Genomic DNA, 19960 nt, shown 5'->3' with positions numbered 1-19960 from the left:
ATGTGATGAAAATATACTAGTCACACCATATTTCTTTTTATAGACGTATTATGGTATGGCTTGCAATAAATGCAGTTGAATAAAAGTTCCAAAGCAGGAGGAAAGGAATGTCCTGGTGAGTAACAGGGACAGACCAATACTTGTGTGTCTTATTGATCCAAGTCCCAAAGGCATAGCTCACTCTGAGACCCTGAAGATTTCATTTCCTCATTATAAACTAAAGATTAGAGGCTTTCCCTGTGTATTTTAGGTTTCTCTTAGATATTTCTGTTCCAGATCCGGTGCATACTATGCCCATGTCTACATCTAGCCCCAGCTTAACCGCTCTCATGTTGAGGACATGTATATCTGCTGATACCAATCAGAACTAAGCCCCAAAGTACCCTTTTCTAGAATTTTTTCCCAGAAACCCCGTTTCTTCCCAGGCATTTCTTAGTCCCAGACTTCAGATTTGCTCATCACCACCTCCCTCCTGAGCCACCAGAGGCTTTCATGTACATTCAAGAAAGGCATCGCTCTGGTCACAAGTCACAAGTTCAGGGAGTTCAGCAAACATTTACTCAGTACTTTCTTTGCACTCCCTGCAGGCCAGGCATTGTGGAATAAAACACAATCTCCAGCTAAAATATAAATACATCTTGAAGGCACATGATATGCACCTGATCAATTATGAAAAACTGTGTGTAGTACCAGTTCCCCACATATGTGAGACAGATTCTGAATGCTCTACTGATTGAATTGGAGATTCTTTTTTCAGGGAGGAAGACATGAAAAAAGTTTCATCTGAGATTACTTCACTGAACCACTAAGAGTCCAACACTGGTGAACATACCACCTTAAGGTAAGCCACGTGGTGCCCATGAGCTATAGAATCTGAATAAAGAGGGACTTTAGTTAATAACAATATTGGTTCAATAATTTTAACAAATATACCATACTAATGTAGATGTTAATAATTAAAGAGACTGGGTTCAGGGTATATGGGAACTCACTGTGCTATTTCTCAATTTTCTGTGAATTGAAAATTGTTCTGAAAAGTAAATATATATATTTTTTATTGATTAAGGTGTTACATATGTGTCATTATCCCCCCCCCATTGTCCCCCCACCTCCCCCACTCATGCCCTCACCTCATTAGTGTCTGTGTCCATTGGTTAGGCTTATATGCATGCATACCAGTCCTTTAGTTGATCTCTCCCCCTTACCCCCACCCTCCCCTGCCTTCCCTCTGAGGTTTGATGGTCTGATCAATGCTTCTCTGTCTCTGGATCTGTTTAGGTTTATCAGTTTATGTTGTTCATTATATTCCACTGGAGAGCACTATGCCAACTAAATATATTTTTAAAAAGCCCTCCAGAAAGTCCCCTTCCTAGGCCCCCCAGAAAAGGCTAATAGATCAGGTCCCCCAATTATTTCCCATTTCATTTGCAGACCCTGACTCTCTGGGCCCTGTCACTCTCCAGGAATCTCATTCTGATTGCAGATCAATGAATCCAAGATTGCAAAGCCATGATAATCCTTTATAATAGCAGCCTCCAAAAAGCCACTTTCTTCCTGACAGGCTTCCAAGGTCTGGAAGATCTCCATGGCTGGATCTCTATTCCCTTCTGCTTCATCTATTTGACAGTTATTACAGGAAACCTTACCATCCTCCATGTCATCCGCACTGATGTCACTCTTCATGAACCCATGTACTATTTCTTGGCCATGCTGGCTCTCACAGACTTGGGCCTTTGCTTTTCTACACTGCCCACTGTGCTGGGCATCTTCTGGTTTGATGCCAGAGAGATTGGTATTCCTGCCTGCTTCACTCAGCTGTTCTTCATTCATACCTTGTCTTTAGTGGAGTCTTCAGTTCTATTGTCCATGTCCATTGACCGCTATGTGGCCATCTGCAACCCCTTGCGTTACTCCACAGTCTTGACACCTGCTCGAATTGTCAAGATGGGGCTGATCTCGGTGCTTAGAAGCGCCTTACTCATCCTCCCCCTGCCATTCCTCCTGAAGCGCTTCCAGTACTGCCGCTCCCATGTGCTGGCCCATGCCTATTGTCTGCACCTAGAGATCATGAAACTGGCCTGCTCTAGCATCATTGTCAATCACATCTATGGGCTCTTTGTTGTGGCCTGCACCGTGGGTATAGACTCGCTGCTTATCTTCCTCTCCTATGCCCTTATCCTCCGTACTGTACTAAGCATTGCCTCCCGCCTGGAGCGACTTCGGGCTCTCAACACCTGTGTCTCCCATATGTGTGCAGTGCTACTCTTCTACATCCCCATGATTGGCTTGTCTCTTGTGCACCGCTTTGGTGAACATCTGCCCCACATGGTTCACCTCCTCATGTCTTATGTGTATCTGCTGGTACCACCTCTCATGAACCCCATTGTCTACAGCATCAAGACTAAGCAAATCCGCCAACGCATCGCTAAGAAGTTTGAGTTCATAAAATCCCTTAGGTGTTTTCAGTAGGGTTAGGTTAGGGTAAAGGGACAAAGTTTGTGGCATATAGCTCATAAGTATTTTTGGTTTTAGCTATGTCGTGGCAAAATAACGAACTCCAATTATCAAGAATAAAGCTAATTAACAATACAAAGTAATGCATGTGCAACCTTAAAAAAATTACCTTCCTCTCTGTTCCTTTGGTTTCCTCAAATGCAAAATAAATATGGCAATAATTGCAATACCTTTCATGTAGTGATATTTTTAAGATTAAAGGAGATAATTCATGCAAATTTCTAATGCTGCCTAACACATATCAAATCTCAACAAATATTTAGACTCTCTGCTGTTTAGACTTTCCAAATTCTAGTTTCCCCACATGTACAACTGAGACTTCTTTATTGCAGTAATAGAAATAAAGAGGAAAACAGATGTAAAATAGCATGGAACATTCTTGAGAACTATATACTGCAGGCACCAGGTAAATGTAGATGGGAACAATTTTACTCACACTACAGCTAGGATGTGTGTGTGTGTGGGCGGGGGGGGGGGGTGTGGGTGGAGGAGATGTTAACTATTTTTTTCTAAATCATCTGTCTTCCTCATAAAATTCTACCAATTAATGATTATGGAAAATTTGCAATAACAACAAAAAGAACACAATGCTGAAATAAAAACACACACAGTAATTTTAGCTTCAATTCTTTCAGCCTAATCCAATAGTATTTTCATTGGATTAGACTGTGGCTCATTTTCATTCCCTCCTAGTTCTGTCTCCTCTCAAGGAACCGTCTTTGTGTATGAGATATTCCCTTACATCTTTTCTCTTCCAACCTTGTTTCTTTTCTCCACTGTTTTCTTGGCTAGAAGACATGGGCTTTATCTTTCCCACATCATATCCTGTTTTTCCCTTACTGAAGCTTCATAGCTAAGATTTAAAGCAGATAGAATTGTCTTCCATAAATAGGATCAGATTCTATGTCCCTTCTAATCAATGCTGTTGAAAGATTAATCCAGTCTCTCTCTCTCTCTCTCTCTCTCTCTCTCTCTCTCTCTCTCTCTCTCTCTCTCTCTCTATCTTTACGTCTCTCTCTCTCTTTGTCTCTATATTTCTTTCTTTTCATAACAGCTGAGATTTAAAAAAAATTTCTGCCAGAACACATCTAATACTACCTATCTCTTGTCAGTGCTTGGACTCATAAGCTGTAAATAAATATTACTTGTGAGTAGGAGGAGTATTATTTATAAAACATTTTCTAAATATATAAAAACTGATAGGATATACCAGTATACATAGACAGATGTTATGAGCTGAATTACATTCTTCCATGAAAATGGGTTGAAGTTCCAACCCTTAATACTTCTAAATGTTTTTGGAGGTAAGGTCTTTAAAAAGGTAATTAAGTGAAAATGAGGCCATTAGGGTGGGCCCAAATCCATTATGTCTGGTGTCCTTATAAGAAGAAGAGCCCAACCAGCATTGCTCAGTGGTTGAGTGTTGACCTATGAACCAAAGATCACAGATCTATTCCCAGTCAGGACACATGACTGGGTTGTGGGCTCAATCCCCATTGGTAGGTGTGCAGGAGGCAGCCAGTCAATGATTCTCTCTAATCATTAACGCTTCTAACTCTCTCTCATGCTCGCTGTCTCTCTCTCTCTCTCTCTCTCTCCCTCCCTCTGCCTCTCCCTCTCTGAAATCAATGAAAAAAATATATCTATCTATCTATCTACCTATCTATCTATATATATATATATATGTATATATATATATATATATTTTTTTTTTTTTGAAGAGAGAGACACCAGTGGTACTGATGCATAGAGGAAAGACCAGGTAAGGACACAGTGAGAAGGTGGCCCCTGCAAGCAAAGGAGAAAAGCCTCAGAAGAAACCTGCCAACATCTTGATCTTGGACTTCCAGCCTACAGAAATTCAAGAAAATAAATTTCTGTTGTTAAAGCCACCCATTCTGTGGTATTTTGTAACTGTAGTGCTATCAATCTAATATTTTAAAAATCTAATATAAGAGGTAACTGTACTTTGGAATGAATTCCAGGATAAAACTGAAGATAAATTTTTAATTATAGAGGAAATAGAAAATTCTGAAATCAGAGTTGAAAACAAATCATTAATGAAAGGATACGAGGGAAGGTGGAGGGTGAGGGGGTAAGAGATCAACCAAAGGACTTGTATGCATGCATATGAGCATAACCAATGGACACAGACAGTAGGGTGGTGAGGGCTTGTGCTGGGGGGTGGGGGTGGCCGGGAAGAGGTCAATGGGGGGAAAAGGAGACTCATGAAATATTTTAAACAATAAAGAATTTAAAGTAAAAAATAAATAAATGCACCAAAACTTAAAAATAAATAAATAAATAAATAATAAAAAGATACATGAAATTCCTAAACTTTTGTGGTTGTCACAAATGTCAGTTTCTGATTTTGTAAGGATGAGGTTCCAGAGACCTCCATGCTAACAAGCATCCCAGGTTCTGATCCTGCTTATCTGGGTACTATGACTTGAATAATACTGCCTCATAACACTCAAATGTGTATATATACATGCTCAACCAGAGATTAATGGAATGTGGCCAGAAGAGGATGCCCAACGCAGTCCAAAGGACCCAGTTAAACCAATGAATTGGAATAATCTCTTACAGTTGGATTGGGAATTCTAGGGCATCCCTTACTAGTTATACCTTTATAATCCCAAAAGGGATCCAATAAGCTGGATACTAATAACCTGGGAAATGAAAACACTAAAATGGCCCTTAAATCCTCCCTCCATGATGTCTTTCCATCAGGTTTCAGAGTCCAAAAATAGGTGATTAACTCTTCATATCTCTGTTTTAACATGTAAATCTTCATTTTGATTTACTATCCTTCCCAAGGGTTTATGTTGCCCACAAGTTATGAGAATGGATTAATTTCTCCAATTAGAAACACAGGGGTTAAGATTTCCAAAAATTTGGACTGACTTCTTGCTTTCTCTTTGGTGATAGGAAAAGCATTAATTAAAAAGCTCTTTTAAATGTTGCATATGGTTATATATACCCAGCATGCACACTGTTACATCCAATGTGCATAAACTATTCAGTTATGATACATCAAACAGAAAAAACTATCAATAGCACCCACTCTGCTTCAACAAACTCTGGTGGAGGTTGTTTAAAACTTTTACCAGATCTTTCAGCTACTAAAACTTTTACCAGATCCTTCAGCTGTAGCTACAAGTACATAGCATCCTTTGGGCCCCCCTTCTAGACATTTCACATGATTATTCTCTTCTCCTCCCTTTCTTCTATCCCCAAGGTCTGAGATAATGAAGTTGAGGGAGACAAACAGAGTAGGGAATTGATTAAAGATCCTTAAAAGGTTCTCAATAGGGACCTCAGCTAGTTACATAAAAATGAGGGATGTAAGCATTCACCCTCCCGTCTCTTCATATCCCTAGAACCAGAGTCTCTAGTTTTAGCCTTCTTTCTTCCCCTTGTAAGGCCTGGAATCTGGATGCAGATGTGGTGTGTGAAGAGTCAAGATAGTAGGCAGGTACTTGATGCTGAGTTGTGGAACCAAGAAGAGGTCCAAGAAGGCTCAGCCAGAGCTCTGGAGAAAGGAGAGAAGACTTTGAGGCACAAGAAAGGCTATAGTGGGTACCTGCCCAAGGTGGAGACCGCTATAGTCAGAGATTGCTGACTTCATGGAATCCCAGGTCTCATTTTAGAACTAGCTCAGAAAGAAGACAACAGCTTTCTCAAATCTCTTCACTGTTTGCATTTGTTAACCTAAATGTTTCCAAATTTTCAGAATGTGCCTTGGAGCTCTAGAGATTAAAGTTTGGATTCCAGCTCTGCCACTGATTGGCTGAATGATTTTAGGCACATCATCAAATTTTCTAAGGCTCTCTCTCCTCATTTGCAAATTGAGGTAATAATATTAACTTGAAAGGTTTTACTAAGGTCTCATGCTATTTCTTTTGCAATGTTCCTAGTACAGTGTCTGATAAATAGTGAATGTTCATCAGATATTATAGTTCTTTCTCACCACTCTACTTCATTTGCATGCCAAAAATTTCTTCTGCCTCAGGATTTAGGAGTTAGATTGTTAACCACTATGTAGTTTAACTGTCCCTACTAAGCCCTTGATTTTTTTAATTTCTACTTGGATGACAGTGAAATGTCATCAGTGTGAGAAGAAAGTGTAATTGTGTTTGAGACTGGAATCTAAAGAAAAATTAGATCTCGGTTCAAATTTCATTTTGGCCATTTACTATGTCTTTGATCTTGTAAATATTATGTTTTTCTAGGCCTCTGTTTCCTCATCTATAATTTTTAATATTAATAGAACTTTATTCACAGAATTATTTTAAGTATATTAAAACATGGGCCAAATTGGCAACAGCTAATTAAATAAAATTTGGCTCTTATTCATGCATTTTAAAAAATTGCTAAGCATATATGCAGACCAGGGCGCATTCTAAGCACTGTCTTTAAAGAAGTAAACAAAGCAAAGCCCCTGCTCACTTTGAGCTCATATTATAGTGGGATTATTAATTGGGAGTGAAATGATCACTCCTCTGGAAGTCAGGAGACTTAAATCAGTATACGGCCTCTGTCTAGTGGCTGTCTCCTTCGGAGACCTTTTTCTTCATGTGTAAAAAAATGAGCCCTACCAGCATCATTGCCTTTTGTTCTGTGGACTCTGCTTTTTGATTGGCGGTGTGCCCATGGTTGATGGTGTTTCAGTCTCTCCTCCCACTTACGTTCACATCAGGTGATTCCTAGACTCCTAGGAAATGCCACTTACTGATTGATGTGAGGATCAGAGCTTTGATTTCTTCCTCCAGCCATCAAGAATAACTATACATACAGCCATTCACATACTCTCCAGTTCTCTCTGGAATTCTGTGAGCTGAGTAGCATTTATGCTCTATCTGGGTTAAGCTAGGCTTCTGTAGCAGGAAGACCAGAGAAAAGGGTGAGTGAAGAATTTGTCTCTAAGGTTAACAATTATATGTGGCTGAGAAAGAAAGGAAGAAAACAAAGAAAAAGAGGGGGAGAGAGGAAGGTAGGAAAAAGTAAATAGCAAAGGAAGTAAGGTAAGATAAGGGAAAGGAAGAGAAGTTAAAAAAAATGTGGAATGTTAGTGAAAGTCTTGGCAGAAAATATACATGTGAGAAAAAATTAATTAAAGGCCTTCTCATAAAGCGTAGGCAAAGTTAAGTATAACTAATGGGAATAATAAAGATGTTCAAACCTCTTAACCAGAAGGAGCAGGGAGAAAAGACTTCAAAGAAAATAATTTTTCTATAAAAATGTTGAGAAGGAAACATGGTCCAGAAGGAAATGGTTCTTTGGAAGAGCTGTACAGTTCTAATATTTTTTTTTCTTTTTAAATTTGTTTCCAGGCACAGTCACTAGGTTTTTCTCAACTCATTTCAGAAATTGAGAGGGAATCCAACACCACTTCCCTCTGCACACAATGACATTGGGATCCCTGGCAAATGGCAGCCGCATTTCCTCCACCTTCTTGCTGAGTGGCATTCCTGGGCTGGAGCACATGCACATCTGGATCTCCATCCCATTATGCTTCATATACCTGGCTTCCATCCTGGGCAACTGCACAATTGTTTTTATCATTAAAACAGAGCCCTCACTCCATGAGCCAATGTACCTCTTCCTGTCCATGCTGGCTCTGACTGACCTGGGTCTGTCTCTTTGCACACTCCCTACAGTGCTTGGCATCTTTTTGATTGGGGTACGTGATATCAGTCAGGATGCTTGTTTTGCTCAACTCTTTTTCATTCACTGTTTGTCCTTCCTGGAGTCCTCTGTGCTACTGTCTATGGCCTTTGACCGCTTTGTGGCCATCTGTCGCCCCTTGCACTATGCTTCCATTCTCACCAACACAGTCATTGGCAGAATTGGCCTGGCTTCCCTGGGCCGCAGTGTAGCACTCATTTTCCCATTGCCTTTTATGCTCAAAAGATTCCCTTATTGTGGCTCCCTTGTCCTCTCACATTCCTATTGTCTCCACCAAGAGGTGATGAAATTGGCCTGTGCCGACATCAAAGACAACAGCATCTATGGCATGTTTGTCATTGTGTCCACAGTGGGTATAGACTCACTGCTCATTCTCTTCTCCTATGCCCTGATTCTGCGTACCGTGCTGTCCATTGCATCCAAGGCTGAGAGACTCAAAGCTCTTAACACCTGTGTTTCCCACATCTGTGCTGTGCTCCTCTTCTACACTCCCATGATTGGCTTGTCCATCATCCACCGCTTTGGGAAGCAGGCACCTCATCTGGTCCAAGTGATCATGGGCTTTGTGTATCTTCTGTTCCCTCCTCTGATGAACCCCATCATCTACAGTGTGAAGACCAAACAGATCCGAGATCGTGTGACCCATGTCTTTTGTTACTAGCTGGGTCTAGTCTTAGAGGCATTATTTCCTTAAACGTATCCTTACTTCTCTATCTTTGTAATATCTAATGTGCATAAAATGAAGGAGGCTTTTACTTATTTACTAAACAAATATATACATAGGATTATATTACTCATAGTAAAAAGAAATTGATATAGAAGCAGGGGGAAGAGAGTGTCAAGAAAGGTTTCCTTGTCTTGGGAGCCTTAAAGGACATATAAGACTTGGGAAGTCAAAGTGGGAAGTTACAGTCCAGTCTGAAGGAACAGCATGTGCAAAGCTGAAGCAAAGGTGTGCGAGAAGAAATGCATTCAGGGAAATATCTGAAGTTGTTTTTTGTTGTCGCTGTTTTCTCACATGTCAGAAGAGAGTAGAGAACATGGGTGGGGGTGAAGGGCTAGCTGGAAACAGGTTGAGGCACTGACCATATCAGAATGATCAGGAGTCAATGAACCATAAAGAGACAATTTCTTATGCCCTCTTATCTCTGCATTACAAGCGTACCTCCACATTGCCCAGGTTTGAAATATATATATATATATATATATATATATATATATATATATAGAGAGAGAGAGAGAGAGAGAGAGAGAGAGAGAGAGAGAGAGAGAGAGTAATATATGTCAATACAATATTTGTAATTTTGACTTGAGGCATCTCTGAGGAAAGCAGGCCTGGATAAGATGCTATCAAGAAAAGCTTTGAACAGCTAAAGGGAAGTATGAGGATGTCATGTTCCTGCACAGTTTTAGTGCAGGATCAAGAAAGGGCATGGCAAAGAGCCAAAGGCAAAATCTTTCTCTATGAGGTTTATATAGAGCCAGTTCTCACATGAGATTGGCCTCTTCAAGACTATCTAGCACATTTGACATTTAACTTATCCTGTCTGTTTCTGCAATGATGGGTATATCATGCAGAAGATCCTAGGTTACTTAAAAAAAGAAAATAGAATAAAATGGAATACTTACGTGAGTGTCATGGGTAGTTTATTTCTTAAAAAGAGTAGAAACTATACTTTTAGGGGAATGGGAAATCAATGAACTAGTTAGCTAGGAAAGTAAAAAACAAACACATTTACATTTTAAGAGATTCACTCTGTCTATAATATAGAAAATTAATTAGGGAAGAATTGATAAGGAAGTGTAAATAGGAAGCCATTATAGTCATCCAGAAAACAAATCGTCATAACCAGTACCATGGTAGAATGAGTGGAGGGTGAGATTGGTGCAAGAAGCCAAATTAGGAGGCCATAAAAAGTTCTTGCATAAGATTATGATTTAAGATAATTATTCTTGCAGAAGAGATGGAAAGAACAGGAACAATGGTAAATGGTTGAGAGAGAGAGAGAGAAAGAAAGAAAGAACAGAAAAAATGATGAGTGGTTGAGAGAGAAACTTCTATAGCAATTGTGTCAGTTTGAATGTGGAAAATAAGGTGAGGTAGTGAACACTGATGTAAGAATAATTTGGGTTGAGAGGAGTAATAGGGGAGGTAAGTCTTCTGGCCTTTAACAAAGCAGACGGCAACATTTGGCAAACACTACAGCTTTTGCTTTAGGCTTGGTGTGATTGTAGCAGTAGGAAAGGAGCTGCCTAGGGCTGCGATCATGTGCTCTAACCTGAGGTGATTGACATAGTATATTTCAATCCACTGTTCATAGAGATGCTAACAGATTTTGAGCTTAGAAAATGAACAGTACTTTTATTCAGTGATGGTTACTCATGAATTTACAAACTGACAAACATATTTTCAGGCCCTTCTTTGCCCAAGTATGTGTTAAGCAATGTAAAAATAAATAAGACATACAGACATTTATAAATCATGGGATTTATAATTTAACAAAGGCAAACAATATTCAAACAATTAAAGGTTAAGGATTGTTGAAATTATGTTGTAGTGCCCAACCAGCATGGCTCAGTGGTTGAGTGTCAACCTATGAACTAGGAGGTCATGGTTGGATTCCCAGTCAGGGCACATGCCAGGGTTGTGGGCTCAATCCCCGAGGTGGGGCATGCAGGAGGCAACCGTTCCATAATTCTCTCTCATCATTGTTGTTTCTGTCTCTCCCTCTCCCTTCCTCTCTGAAATCAATAAAAATGTTTTTTTTTTAAAAAAAAAAAAAAGTATGTTGTAGAAATCAGTACACTGTGAAAGAAAACACAATTTAGATATAAATTTGGTATACTTAGAGCAAGAAGATGTTAGCAAAATAACAGAAGATGTATATTTAAGCTACATCCTACTAAACTAATTGGGAGAAAGAAAAGTTGAGGAAATGCTTTTGTTTTAGGCATAGTAAATCCTCCCCACCCTCCCACCCTACAAAGATTTTAGTGTCTAATCCTTAAAATTTGTGAATATATCACCTTATCTGATAAAAGGATACTTTGCACATGTAATTAAATGTATAGATTTTTGAGATACGTAGATTATCCTGGATTACTCAGGTGATTCAACATAGTTACAAAAATTCTTAAGAGCAGATAGCCTTTCCTGGCTGTGGTCAGAGGGACACCTGACTATAGAAGGAAGATACAGAAAGATGTAATTTCACTGGCTTTGAACAGGAAGGATGTGCGCCAAGAGTCAAGAAATATAAGTAACCTTAGGAGCTGGAAAAGGCACTTGATTCTCGTCCAGTGCCTCCAGAAAAGAATGCAGGCTTGTCAACAGCCTGATTTTAGCCCACTAAGACGTCAGATGTCTAACTTACAGAATTGTAATGTGAGTTGTTTTAAACCATTGTTCATAATAATTTATTATGCAACAATAGAAAACTAATATAGTAGCATTCTGACATAAAACACACCATAAGAAAAGCTTTAGGTGTAACATGGTGATGTACTTGTTTTATAGTGTTGAAATACAAGGCCGAGTATTAACAGATAAGGTAGTGAGAAGAGCAGATATTGAATGATGGAAAGGCTTTGTGCATATAGAGAGCCTTGCCATTATCTCATAACTTTTTGGATAGCTATTGAAAGGTTTCAAGTGTGGCAATATTTGCCTTTAAAAAGATATTTCTAAGAGTTAATCTTAATGTTCAGGATGATAGGCTAATCCTGGGGAAGTTTTAAATTTGAGTTAAAACAGCTACAGTGGGAATAAATGGGGGAAAGAGAATTTTACTAATGCATGATCTTCACAGTTTGATGATCAAATCTTGTTTAAAATAGGTATTTACTTTCATGCCTACACGCAAACGTTATTGTCTTGCAAATGAGGACAAGGCTGTTTTTGTAGTCATGACAAATAAGCACCATGCCAGCCTCCTATTTAAAACTCTATATCCAGAAAAATCAGTCACATATGTCTGTACATAGTTGCTTAGTTGAATTTGTGAGTTATGTATAAATTATGTTTGTCTTATAACAGCAAAACAACAACAGAAACCCTAAATAATTTCCTTCTTCCTCTCTCAGCCCATTCTCAGAATCACCACTTTAGTGGAATTATTACAATAGTCTTCTGTTGACCTCTCTTCTTCATCTCTCTCAAATCAGTCCATGTTACTCGTGCTTGCAGATATGCTATTCTTAAAGTTTGATTTATCTTGTTAGTGTTTGTTGTAGAGATGAACTTGTCTGTTCAGGACCTCATACATTTAGACATTTCAGGATTTTCTAGGTATTCCAAAATCTGCTTTATTCATACTCTACAAAATTTTTTCTCATTATTTGCCAAATTATACTCTCTATTCTAGTCAGACCAACATCCTTCATAGCTGCTATGTTCCCTGCTAGTCTACTTCTCCTTCATAGTATGGGGTGGCTGTGCATTGTATACCTATAAATTTAATAGATGCTACTTGAAAAATAATCAATCTTTCCAAATTATACTCCTTCTTTAAGGGCTGCTCAAACCCACCTGCTCCATTACATAATGTCTTGTTTCAACTGCTCTTAAAATATTCATTAAACCTCTGTGAATCATATCATATGTCACCTGATTATTTCATCTTTCCTATTTAATATTGTATTCTTTATTATAAATTCTGTACAGCACAGCTTTTCACACTTCCCCTCGGTTTTCCATGAGATAATGACCACTGTGGCACTGAAAGCATAGTAAGTGCCCAGAAATACTTACTGTTTGATAATTTATTACCTCAATATTCAAGTTCTTATCTCCTACATGTGGTCAACAACTTCCCCAAGACCTTCTCCCGGATTTGTCGAGTCTTTACACAATAAACTATGGGGTTCATTAGGGGTGGCAGCAACAAGAATATATCTGCAATAAGGATTACAATGAGGGGGCTTTTGTGTTGGGCAAAGCGGTGCATGGCAGCCAGGGTGATGATGGGTACATAGAAAATGAGCACAGCACAGATGTGGGATACACAGGTATTGAGGGCCTTGAGTCTCTCTGCCAGAGATGCAATGCTGAGTACAGTCTTTAAGATCATTATGTAAGACAGAACAATTAATGCCAAGTCCAACATAGTACAGAGAGCAACAAAGAAGCCATAGATCACATTGATCTTGTTGTCAGAGCAAGCCAGCTTCATGGTATCCTGATGCAGACAGTAAGAGTGAGAAAGGAGATTCTTCTGACAATATTTTAGTCTCCTTAGAGTGAAGGGGAATGGAAGAACTAAGAGAAGGCTCCTGATGGCTAAAATCAGTCCCATTTTAGCAACTCTGTTGTTAGTGAGGAGAGAAACATATCTCAGGGGATTGTTAATGGCAAGAAAACGATCCAAAGACATGACCAGAAGCACTGAAGATTCCATGACAGTAAATCCATGGATGAAGAATTCTTGAGCAAAGCAGGCATTGTGTGAAATTTCCATGGCATTAAATAAGAAAATTCTCAGCATGGTAGGAAGGGAGGAAAATGACAGGCCCAGGTCAGAGATGGCCAACATGGCAAGAAAATAATACATGGGCTCATGAAGTGAGGGCTCTGTCTTTATGATAAAGAGAATGGTGCTGTTGCCCATGATGGCAACCAGGTACATGAGGCAAATGGGGATGGAGATCCAGATGTGGGCATGTTCCAGCCCTGGGATTCCAATCAAAAGAAAAAGCTGGACTTCAGAGTTATTGAAAATAGACATGAGTGGAAATATGAGCTCTTTATCCAGATCTGAAATCACATAAACAAAAACAGTCACACTTTTAGATAAAACTCAGTGTGGTAGGGATAAGTAGCTCATTTATGTACTGTATTTAGAGACATATTTTTCCATTCTATTAATAAAATGCAATTTTCAGCATTTCTTAAAAGTCTATAAACATGTTTATGTTCTCCAACATGGGAATTTCACTTACAACAATTTATCTTAAGGTGGTAGTTTTCCAATATTTTATCCAAATATGAAAATTGTTTAAAAACAGAGCTACTTTGATTAAGTCAGTGACAGGCACTTAGAATCTTTCCCTCTCTTTTCCCACATGATCTTCAGTAGTTCTCTTTTGGTTTCATGACAAAATCCCTAACTTCCTGGAAGAAAGTTTAAAAATAATAGTCTAAGGAAATAATCAGAGATCCTTGAAAACACCTACACTATGGTAAATAAGTATTAAATGCTAGAAAGTACATGTATAGACTAAGTTTTACAATTATGAGGTAGGTATTTATTATCTATATTTTATATATGAGTATAAACACCAATCTAGGCTCAATAAAGCACAAACATAAAAATATTAATATTAATTATACAATATTTTTCCAAAAGAAGTGGGGGAAAAGGAGCACAGATACACCTTTGGGAGTTATGTTTCCTTATTGTCTTCATGTTTGTACTCCTTCATGAAATGGATAGTTCCTAGCTCAAGCACCTATGAGCCACACTCAGGTTATCATTTTATTATCTCAAGGGAAAGTGTTGAAGCCATACAATAATATCATGGGCTTGTTAATCTTAGCTCTCTTGAGCAAATTATATTTTATCTCTGAGCAAATTAGGAAAAGAAATTCTAAGTGAAAGAAATTCAAATAACTCCATTTCTCTTTATAATGTAAAATTTTTCAATACACCTACATATTAAATTAAACCCTGATTTTATTGTGAATTGAAATTGTATATTATAATTCTTCAGAGAATAATCAAGAAAAATGTAATACATAAAAGGAAAGACCTTGACTGATATTTGATATTTTAGGGGTACTGTCTACACAGTTCCGTTTAGCTTGTAAACGGAACTGCATCTACAAATGGAGTTTGTCATGACTTTTTATCTCTTATCATGTCAGCAAATCAAATGCCAAGCCCAGAGAAGGTGTATTTTGGATGGTAGCAGATTTTCAAGTACCATGAAAATCATTTTGTATATAAGCTGGCAGAATGCCTATTTAACAAATTTTATTCTAACCCTTCTTTCTCAGGAATCATAAAAAAAGTTCTCATTTTCACAAACACTTAATTTTTACTCTATTTTATTTTCACTTTTGGCAGATGGATATTGACTTGGTTCTTCCAGGGAATATTTCTGTCATGCATATTTATTATGGTAGTTTCTACACTGTTTTATAATGTATTGTTTTTATGTGTCTCTACCCAACACAACCGCCCCCCCACCGCCATATATATTGACTGCCAAATACTACAAAGCATAGATAAGATTTTATTTATATTCATATAGCTGTCATCAACATAATTTCTCAGCAAACATGCAAAGAATGAATGTGAGTGGAAAAAAGTGTAAGACATGTAGAGTCATCTCTTAGTGCCTTCTCCCTTTCTTCTGTGATATTACCCACGGGATATTTATGCTCACTCTACTCACCAACATTTTCAGTGATAAACTTGACATTACACAAAGTGTGCTTTTGGACATGGAGTCTGAACTTCAGGAGAAATAACCCTACAGAGCTGTCAGGTCAGAAATATTGACATGAAGTTGGTATCTGAATTCATGAAAGTAGATGATATCACCCAGGAAAATGTACAAAACACAAAATTTAAATTTCAGTTAGAATTATGAGGAGTAGCAAGATTGTTCAGAGCATCTTGCTCAATCCATCAACATGGGAGAAAATCTAGGAGAGTGGATGGAGTGGGTAACAAAGGAGAGAGTATTCCAAGGAGGTTAGTTGTCAGATCTAACATCACCCAGATCTCTTAGAATTTCCATTCCTTAAGTTGAAGAAATCAGCCCTCAAGTCTGATGCAAAAACATCTAGGTATAAATTTTAGCTTGGCACTGTATTTGGATAAGCTGCTTAGGCCTCCAAGAAGATATTTACTCTTGTGTTAAATACTGTAGAAAACAGTATCTATCTAAAACAGTAATTTTATATACTGTTATAAATGATTTAACATAATTAAGACAATCAGTCAATAGCAGTGCTAATTAATTATTTCAACAAAAATTCCGTAAAAAATCATTCCCACATCAAGTCCTAGATTGCCTTAAGAGGGATTTTTTCTTCTTTAAGTTGACAATAAGACTTACTTTTATTTGTTATACTATCAAATAAATGGGACTCTACTGCTGTCAGAGTTAATAAAATCCTTTTTAACCTTCAGGCCATGCAATCCTATCTCCACTTACACACATACACACACACACACACACACACACACACACACACACACACGCATGCCACTTTCTCTTCCTCCCCATAGTCATTTCTTCAGAAGTAAACTGTTTGACAAAGCCATAGGTTTAAGTTTTCAAAGGGATTTTCAGCTACTAGCACTTACCAAAATTGGATGCTCAATGTCTCAATATGTCAATATGCTCAATATGTCTCAACTTTGACTTCCACCTTATAAAGATGTACCTCTTCCTCTTTCCCTCAGGGTTGTAGACCCTCGGGAGAAATAGAAATCAGCCTGCTCCCTGGGATCTCTGAATGAGTTTACAGAGAAAGTGTTGGGCTGAATGTGTTAACTCTTTGGTATCCAGAATCCCCAGCTGGAGCTACAGATGAGGTGTAATGCAAAGCAATGGGAAAACTACTCAAGTGAGAGGTAGAAATCATATTGATCAAGAAAGCTTGACATGTAGCATTCATAGAGATTATGTAACATAGTTAAAAGAGCAAAATATTTTAGTTTCAGTTTGAGGTCAGACCACTTTATTTCACTTCAGTTTAATTAGCCACAAAATGGAAATCATAATACACAAGTATCAAATATTCATACAAGCATCTTACAAACTACAGAATGGCTTACTAATTATTCCATCTATTCCTTTGAATGTTTGGCAAATTCCATTGAAAAGCATTGAAATAGACATGTCCTGCCATTTAGTGCTGGATTTCCAACCAAGTATCCCAAAATTACATGCCTTCTATACTGTATATTGCATTCACTAGAAGCTATTTAAATGCTATCTTCGGGGTTTCATTATATCTTTATAATTATACAAGTCCTATATTGTGGTTCAATATCTAAATTAAATAATAGTTACTGAAGGTTATGAAGTGATATGATATTTCGATGATAATTTAAATGTGTGTGTGTGTGTGTGTGTGTCCCAGTGGCATGACTCAGTGGTTGAGCATCAACCTATGAACCAGGAAGTCATGGTTCAATTCCCAATCAGACCATATGCCCTGGTTGCAGGCTCCATCCCCAGTGTGGGGTGTGCATGAGGCAGCCAATTAATGATTTTCTCTCATCATTGATGTTTCTATCTCTTCCTCTCCCTCTCTAAAATCAATATATTATATATATATATATATATATATATATATATATATATATATATATATCTTACTTAAAATAAAGTTTTGTCTGAATAATGCAGTTAGATCATACATTAATAATAAACAATGATATTTGATAAAATTCAAAAGTATAATTTAAAAAGTTATAGCAAGGCTATACAAGATGCATATCTCTGTGAATAAGAAGGGAACAGAAATTCACAACATTGACCAGGGATATGCCTACTCATTGCTGGGTTTCATCTCTGGATAAGACAATCAATTATCATCTGAAAAATGAGATTAAACATTCTCCATGAGATATGAGAGCATCTGAACCTAATGACTTCTTAAAAACCAGAATAGGCCATTCTAGAGGATATTTTTGCTGGCCATCTTGTCTTCTTGTGACTTAACAGTTTATTATAAGACAGCCAGACTTCCAACTGCCAATATCTGCTTCCCTTTAAGTTAGAGTCTCGATGGGTAGGCTCTGCTTATACACAGCATTGCAAAGTGCTTGAGATTCAAAAGAAATGAGCAAAGCTATAACAAAGAAGATAAAACAGATGGGACAATGAAGAAACAAAACAATGATGGACATAAAATAAATGTATTAATAATTATATTAAATATACTTGATTAAAGACCTCAATTATAATATAGCATTTGTCACACTGAATTAAAAGGCATGCTGATTATAAAAGTTGCACATGAACTATAATGACACAGGTTAAAAGTAAAAAGATATGTCATGTGTGCAGAAGATATGCCGTACATACCAACATATATGGTGAATGTAAACATATTATTATCAGAGCATATCAAATTTAAAGCAAGCCATGTTACCAAAGATAAAGGAGAGATTTTGCAAAAACAAAAGAACTCGTAGCAACCTTAATGCTTTACGTGTAATAGGAAAGTTTCAAAAAACACAAAGAAAAAGTAACAGAACTAAAAAGAAAAAGACATTCATAATCAGATTTGGAGATTTTAACACTTCCCTCCGTTGAATGCTACTTGGTTACATATGTAAGTAAAAATCATTTGAGCTGGTCACTTCAGATTTCTGCATCATACATTAAGTTATATTTTAATAATAAAGGGGAAAAATTGTCATTGATTATAAGGGAATAAAAAGAAGCAAAGATGGTGAACCTAATCTCAAATGTCAATTTATTTGGAATGAAATTATTTCTCGGTAGGCTCAGCTGCTTTCCCTAATCTCTGGGGCAGGGTAGGTTCTCCTTGATCTGTTCAGGACTCTACAATCTGAGTTAAAACCATGGTCCTAAACCAGGCCCTCTGCTGTGAATTTCTTGGATATTCCTTAGGGAAATAACTTCTTTAGAGAGGGCCGCAGAACTGGGGGAATTGGTGTCCCATGAGTGCAAAGCTCAGAAGACAGCTCCAGGAGTCTGGGACCTATAAATAAAGGTCTTGGGCACAGAAGCTGAGCAGTCTCTAGCCTACAGTCATTTCTGTTTCCCTCAGTGGTGAAATGGTAAGTTCAGCAGGGCCCTAACATAATACTGTCATATAATGTGCCTGTCTCCTGAAGTGTGTGTGAAACATGAGTACTCTAAGAGCCGGGACTTAGAGAGGACTCTGAATAAGGCTGACTGCTTGAAAGCTCCATAGTTTTTATATAGGAGGGACTTACTTTTTTTTTTTATCGCATGAAGGAACGGAGGGAACTTTTTCTTTGAGCTATGTTTGCCTGAGAAGAGGAGAGTTTAACTTAAATTTGGGGAAGAAACTGCTAACATTTAAAATGCACCAAGTCTCCTTTTGGCCACCCATTGTCACTATTCACTTCACTCATCTATGGTTCATCTTAAAAAGTATCCATTTATTCATGCACAGTTAGACAAAATGCTAGATAGAGTCAGAACGCTGAGATAGAGAAATAGGAAAACTAGTCCGGTGAAAGGCTGCATTTTATCTGCCTAACCAGAGGATTGGAAGTCAGACATGCCAGGGTCAGAAGTCAGACCATGGATAACCATCTGATCCACTAGACTAAAATCAGAGGAGAGGGCTGTAGTGTGGGAAGTGAGGACAAATAATATGACATTATGATCTCAAATTATTAGAACTTTGGACTAGAAACAAGGGAGCGACTTCGTTATGCCAAAGGAGTCACATACAATTGGAAAGGAAGTAATACAGGAGCTGTATACGGTAGAGTGGCATTCGGCGGGAGAGTAAGACACAACTAGGTTTGAATCCAGTTCTATCTCTTACCAGTTGTTGCTTTCTTTTCTAACTTACAGAGCTGAGATAATTATAGTGCTTGCCTCATAGGGTTGCTCTGAGAATGAAATAAAATGATGTATAGAGTTTAAGATATCATTCATCTGAGAAAGTATCCCTGAATTTTAATTCTTATTAGTAATAAAAATTTGGGGCTTTTTTCAAGACAATCAATTTACTTAAGAAATATCTGAGTAATTTTTCTATATAAGACACCATTCTTGAGAAATGCAT

At 37.8% G+C, this 19960-nt stretch overlaps 3 protein-coding genes across 3 annotated transcripts; 2 read left to right on the top strand and 1 right to left on the bottom strand.

Moving 5' to 3' along the window:
- Positions 1–1509: 1509 nt before the first annotated feature.
- LOC118664306 (olfactory receptor 51G1) lies at positions 1510–2469 on the top strand. Its single transcript, XM_036324282.1, has one exon. It carries the CDS (start codon positions 1510–1512, stop codon positions 2467–2469), a length of 960 nt encoding a protein of 319 aa, XP_036180175.1.
- Positions 2470–7924: 5455 nt separating this feature from the next.
- On the top strand, positions 7925–8866 carry LOC118662949 (olfactory receptor 51G2). Its single transcript, XM_036322067.1, has one exon. The coding sequence runs from the start codon at positions 7925–7927 to the stop codon at positions 8864–8866; it is 942 nt and encodes a 313-aa protein (XP_036177960.1).
- Positions 8867–12989: 4123 nt separating this feature from the next.
- LOC118662944 (olfactory receptor 51A7) lies at positions 12990–19573 on the bottom strand. Its single transcript, XM_036322054.1, has 2 exons — positions 19564–19573; positions 12990–13930 (listed from the first exon to the last, which is right to left on the bottom strand). Exon 2 carries the CDS (start codon positions 13926–13928, stop codon positions 12990–12992), a length of 939 nt encoding a protein of 312 aa, XP_036177947.1. The 5' UTR covers positions 13929–13930; positions 19564–19573.
- Positions 19574–19960: the final 387 nt, after the last annotated feature.

The sequence above is a fragment of the Myotis myotis genome, unplaced genomic scaffold, assembly GCF_014108235.1.
Source record: "Myotis myotis isolate mMyoMyo1 unplaced genomic scaffold, mMyoMyo1.p scaffold_m19_p_10, whole genome shotgun sequence".
Lineage (NCBI taxonomy): Eukaryota > Metazoa > Chordata > Mammalia > Chiroptera > Vespertilionidae > Myotis > Myotis myotis.
The sequence above is the reverse complement of the archived record's forward strand: the minus strand, read 5'-3'. Positions and strand labels throughout refer to the sequence as shown.

Excerpts from the sequence above, each read along its gene's own strand:
- LOC118664306 (XM_036324282.1), top strand. The coding sequence starts at position 1,510 with ATGATAATCCTTTATAATAGCAGCCTCCAAAAAGCCACTTTCTTCCTG.
- LOC118662949 (XM_036322067.1), top strand. The coding sequence starts at position 7,925 with ATGACATTGGGATCCCTGGCAAATGGCAGCCGCATTTCCTCCACCTTC.
- LOC118662944 (XM_036322054.1), bottom strand. The coding sequence starts at position 13,928 with ATGTCTATTTTCAATAACTCTGAAGTCCAGCTTTTTCTTTTGATTGGA.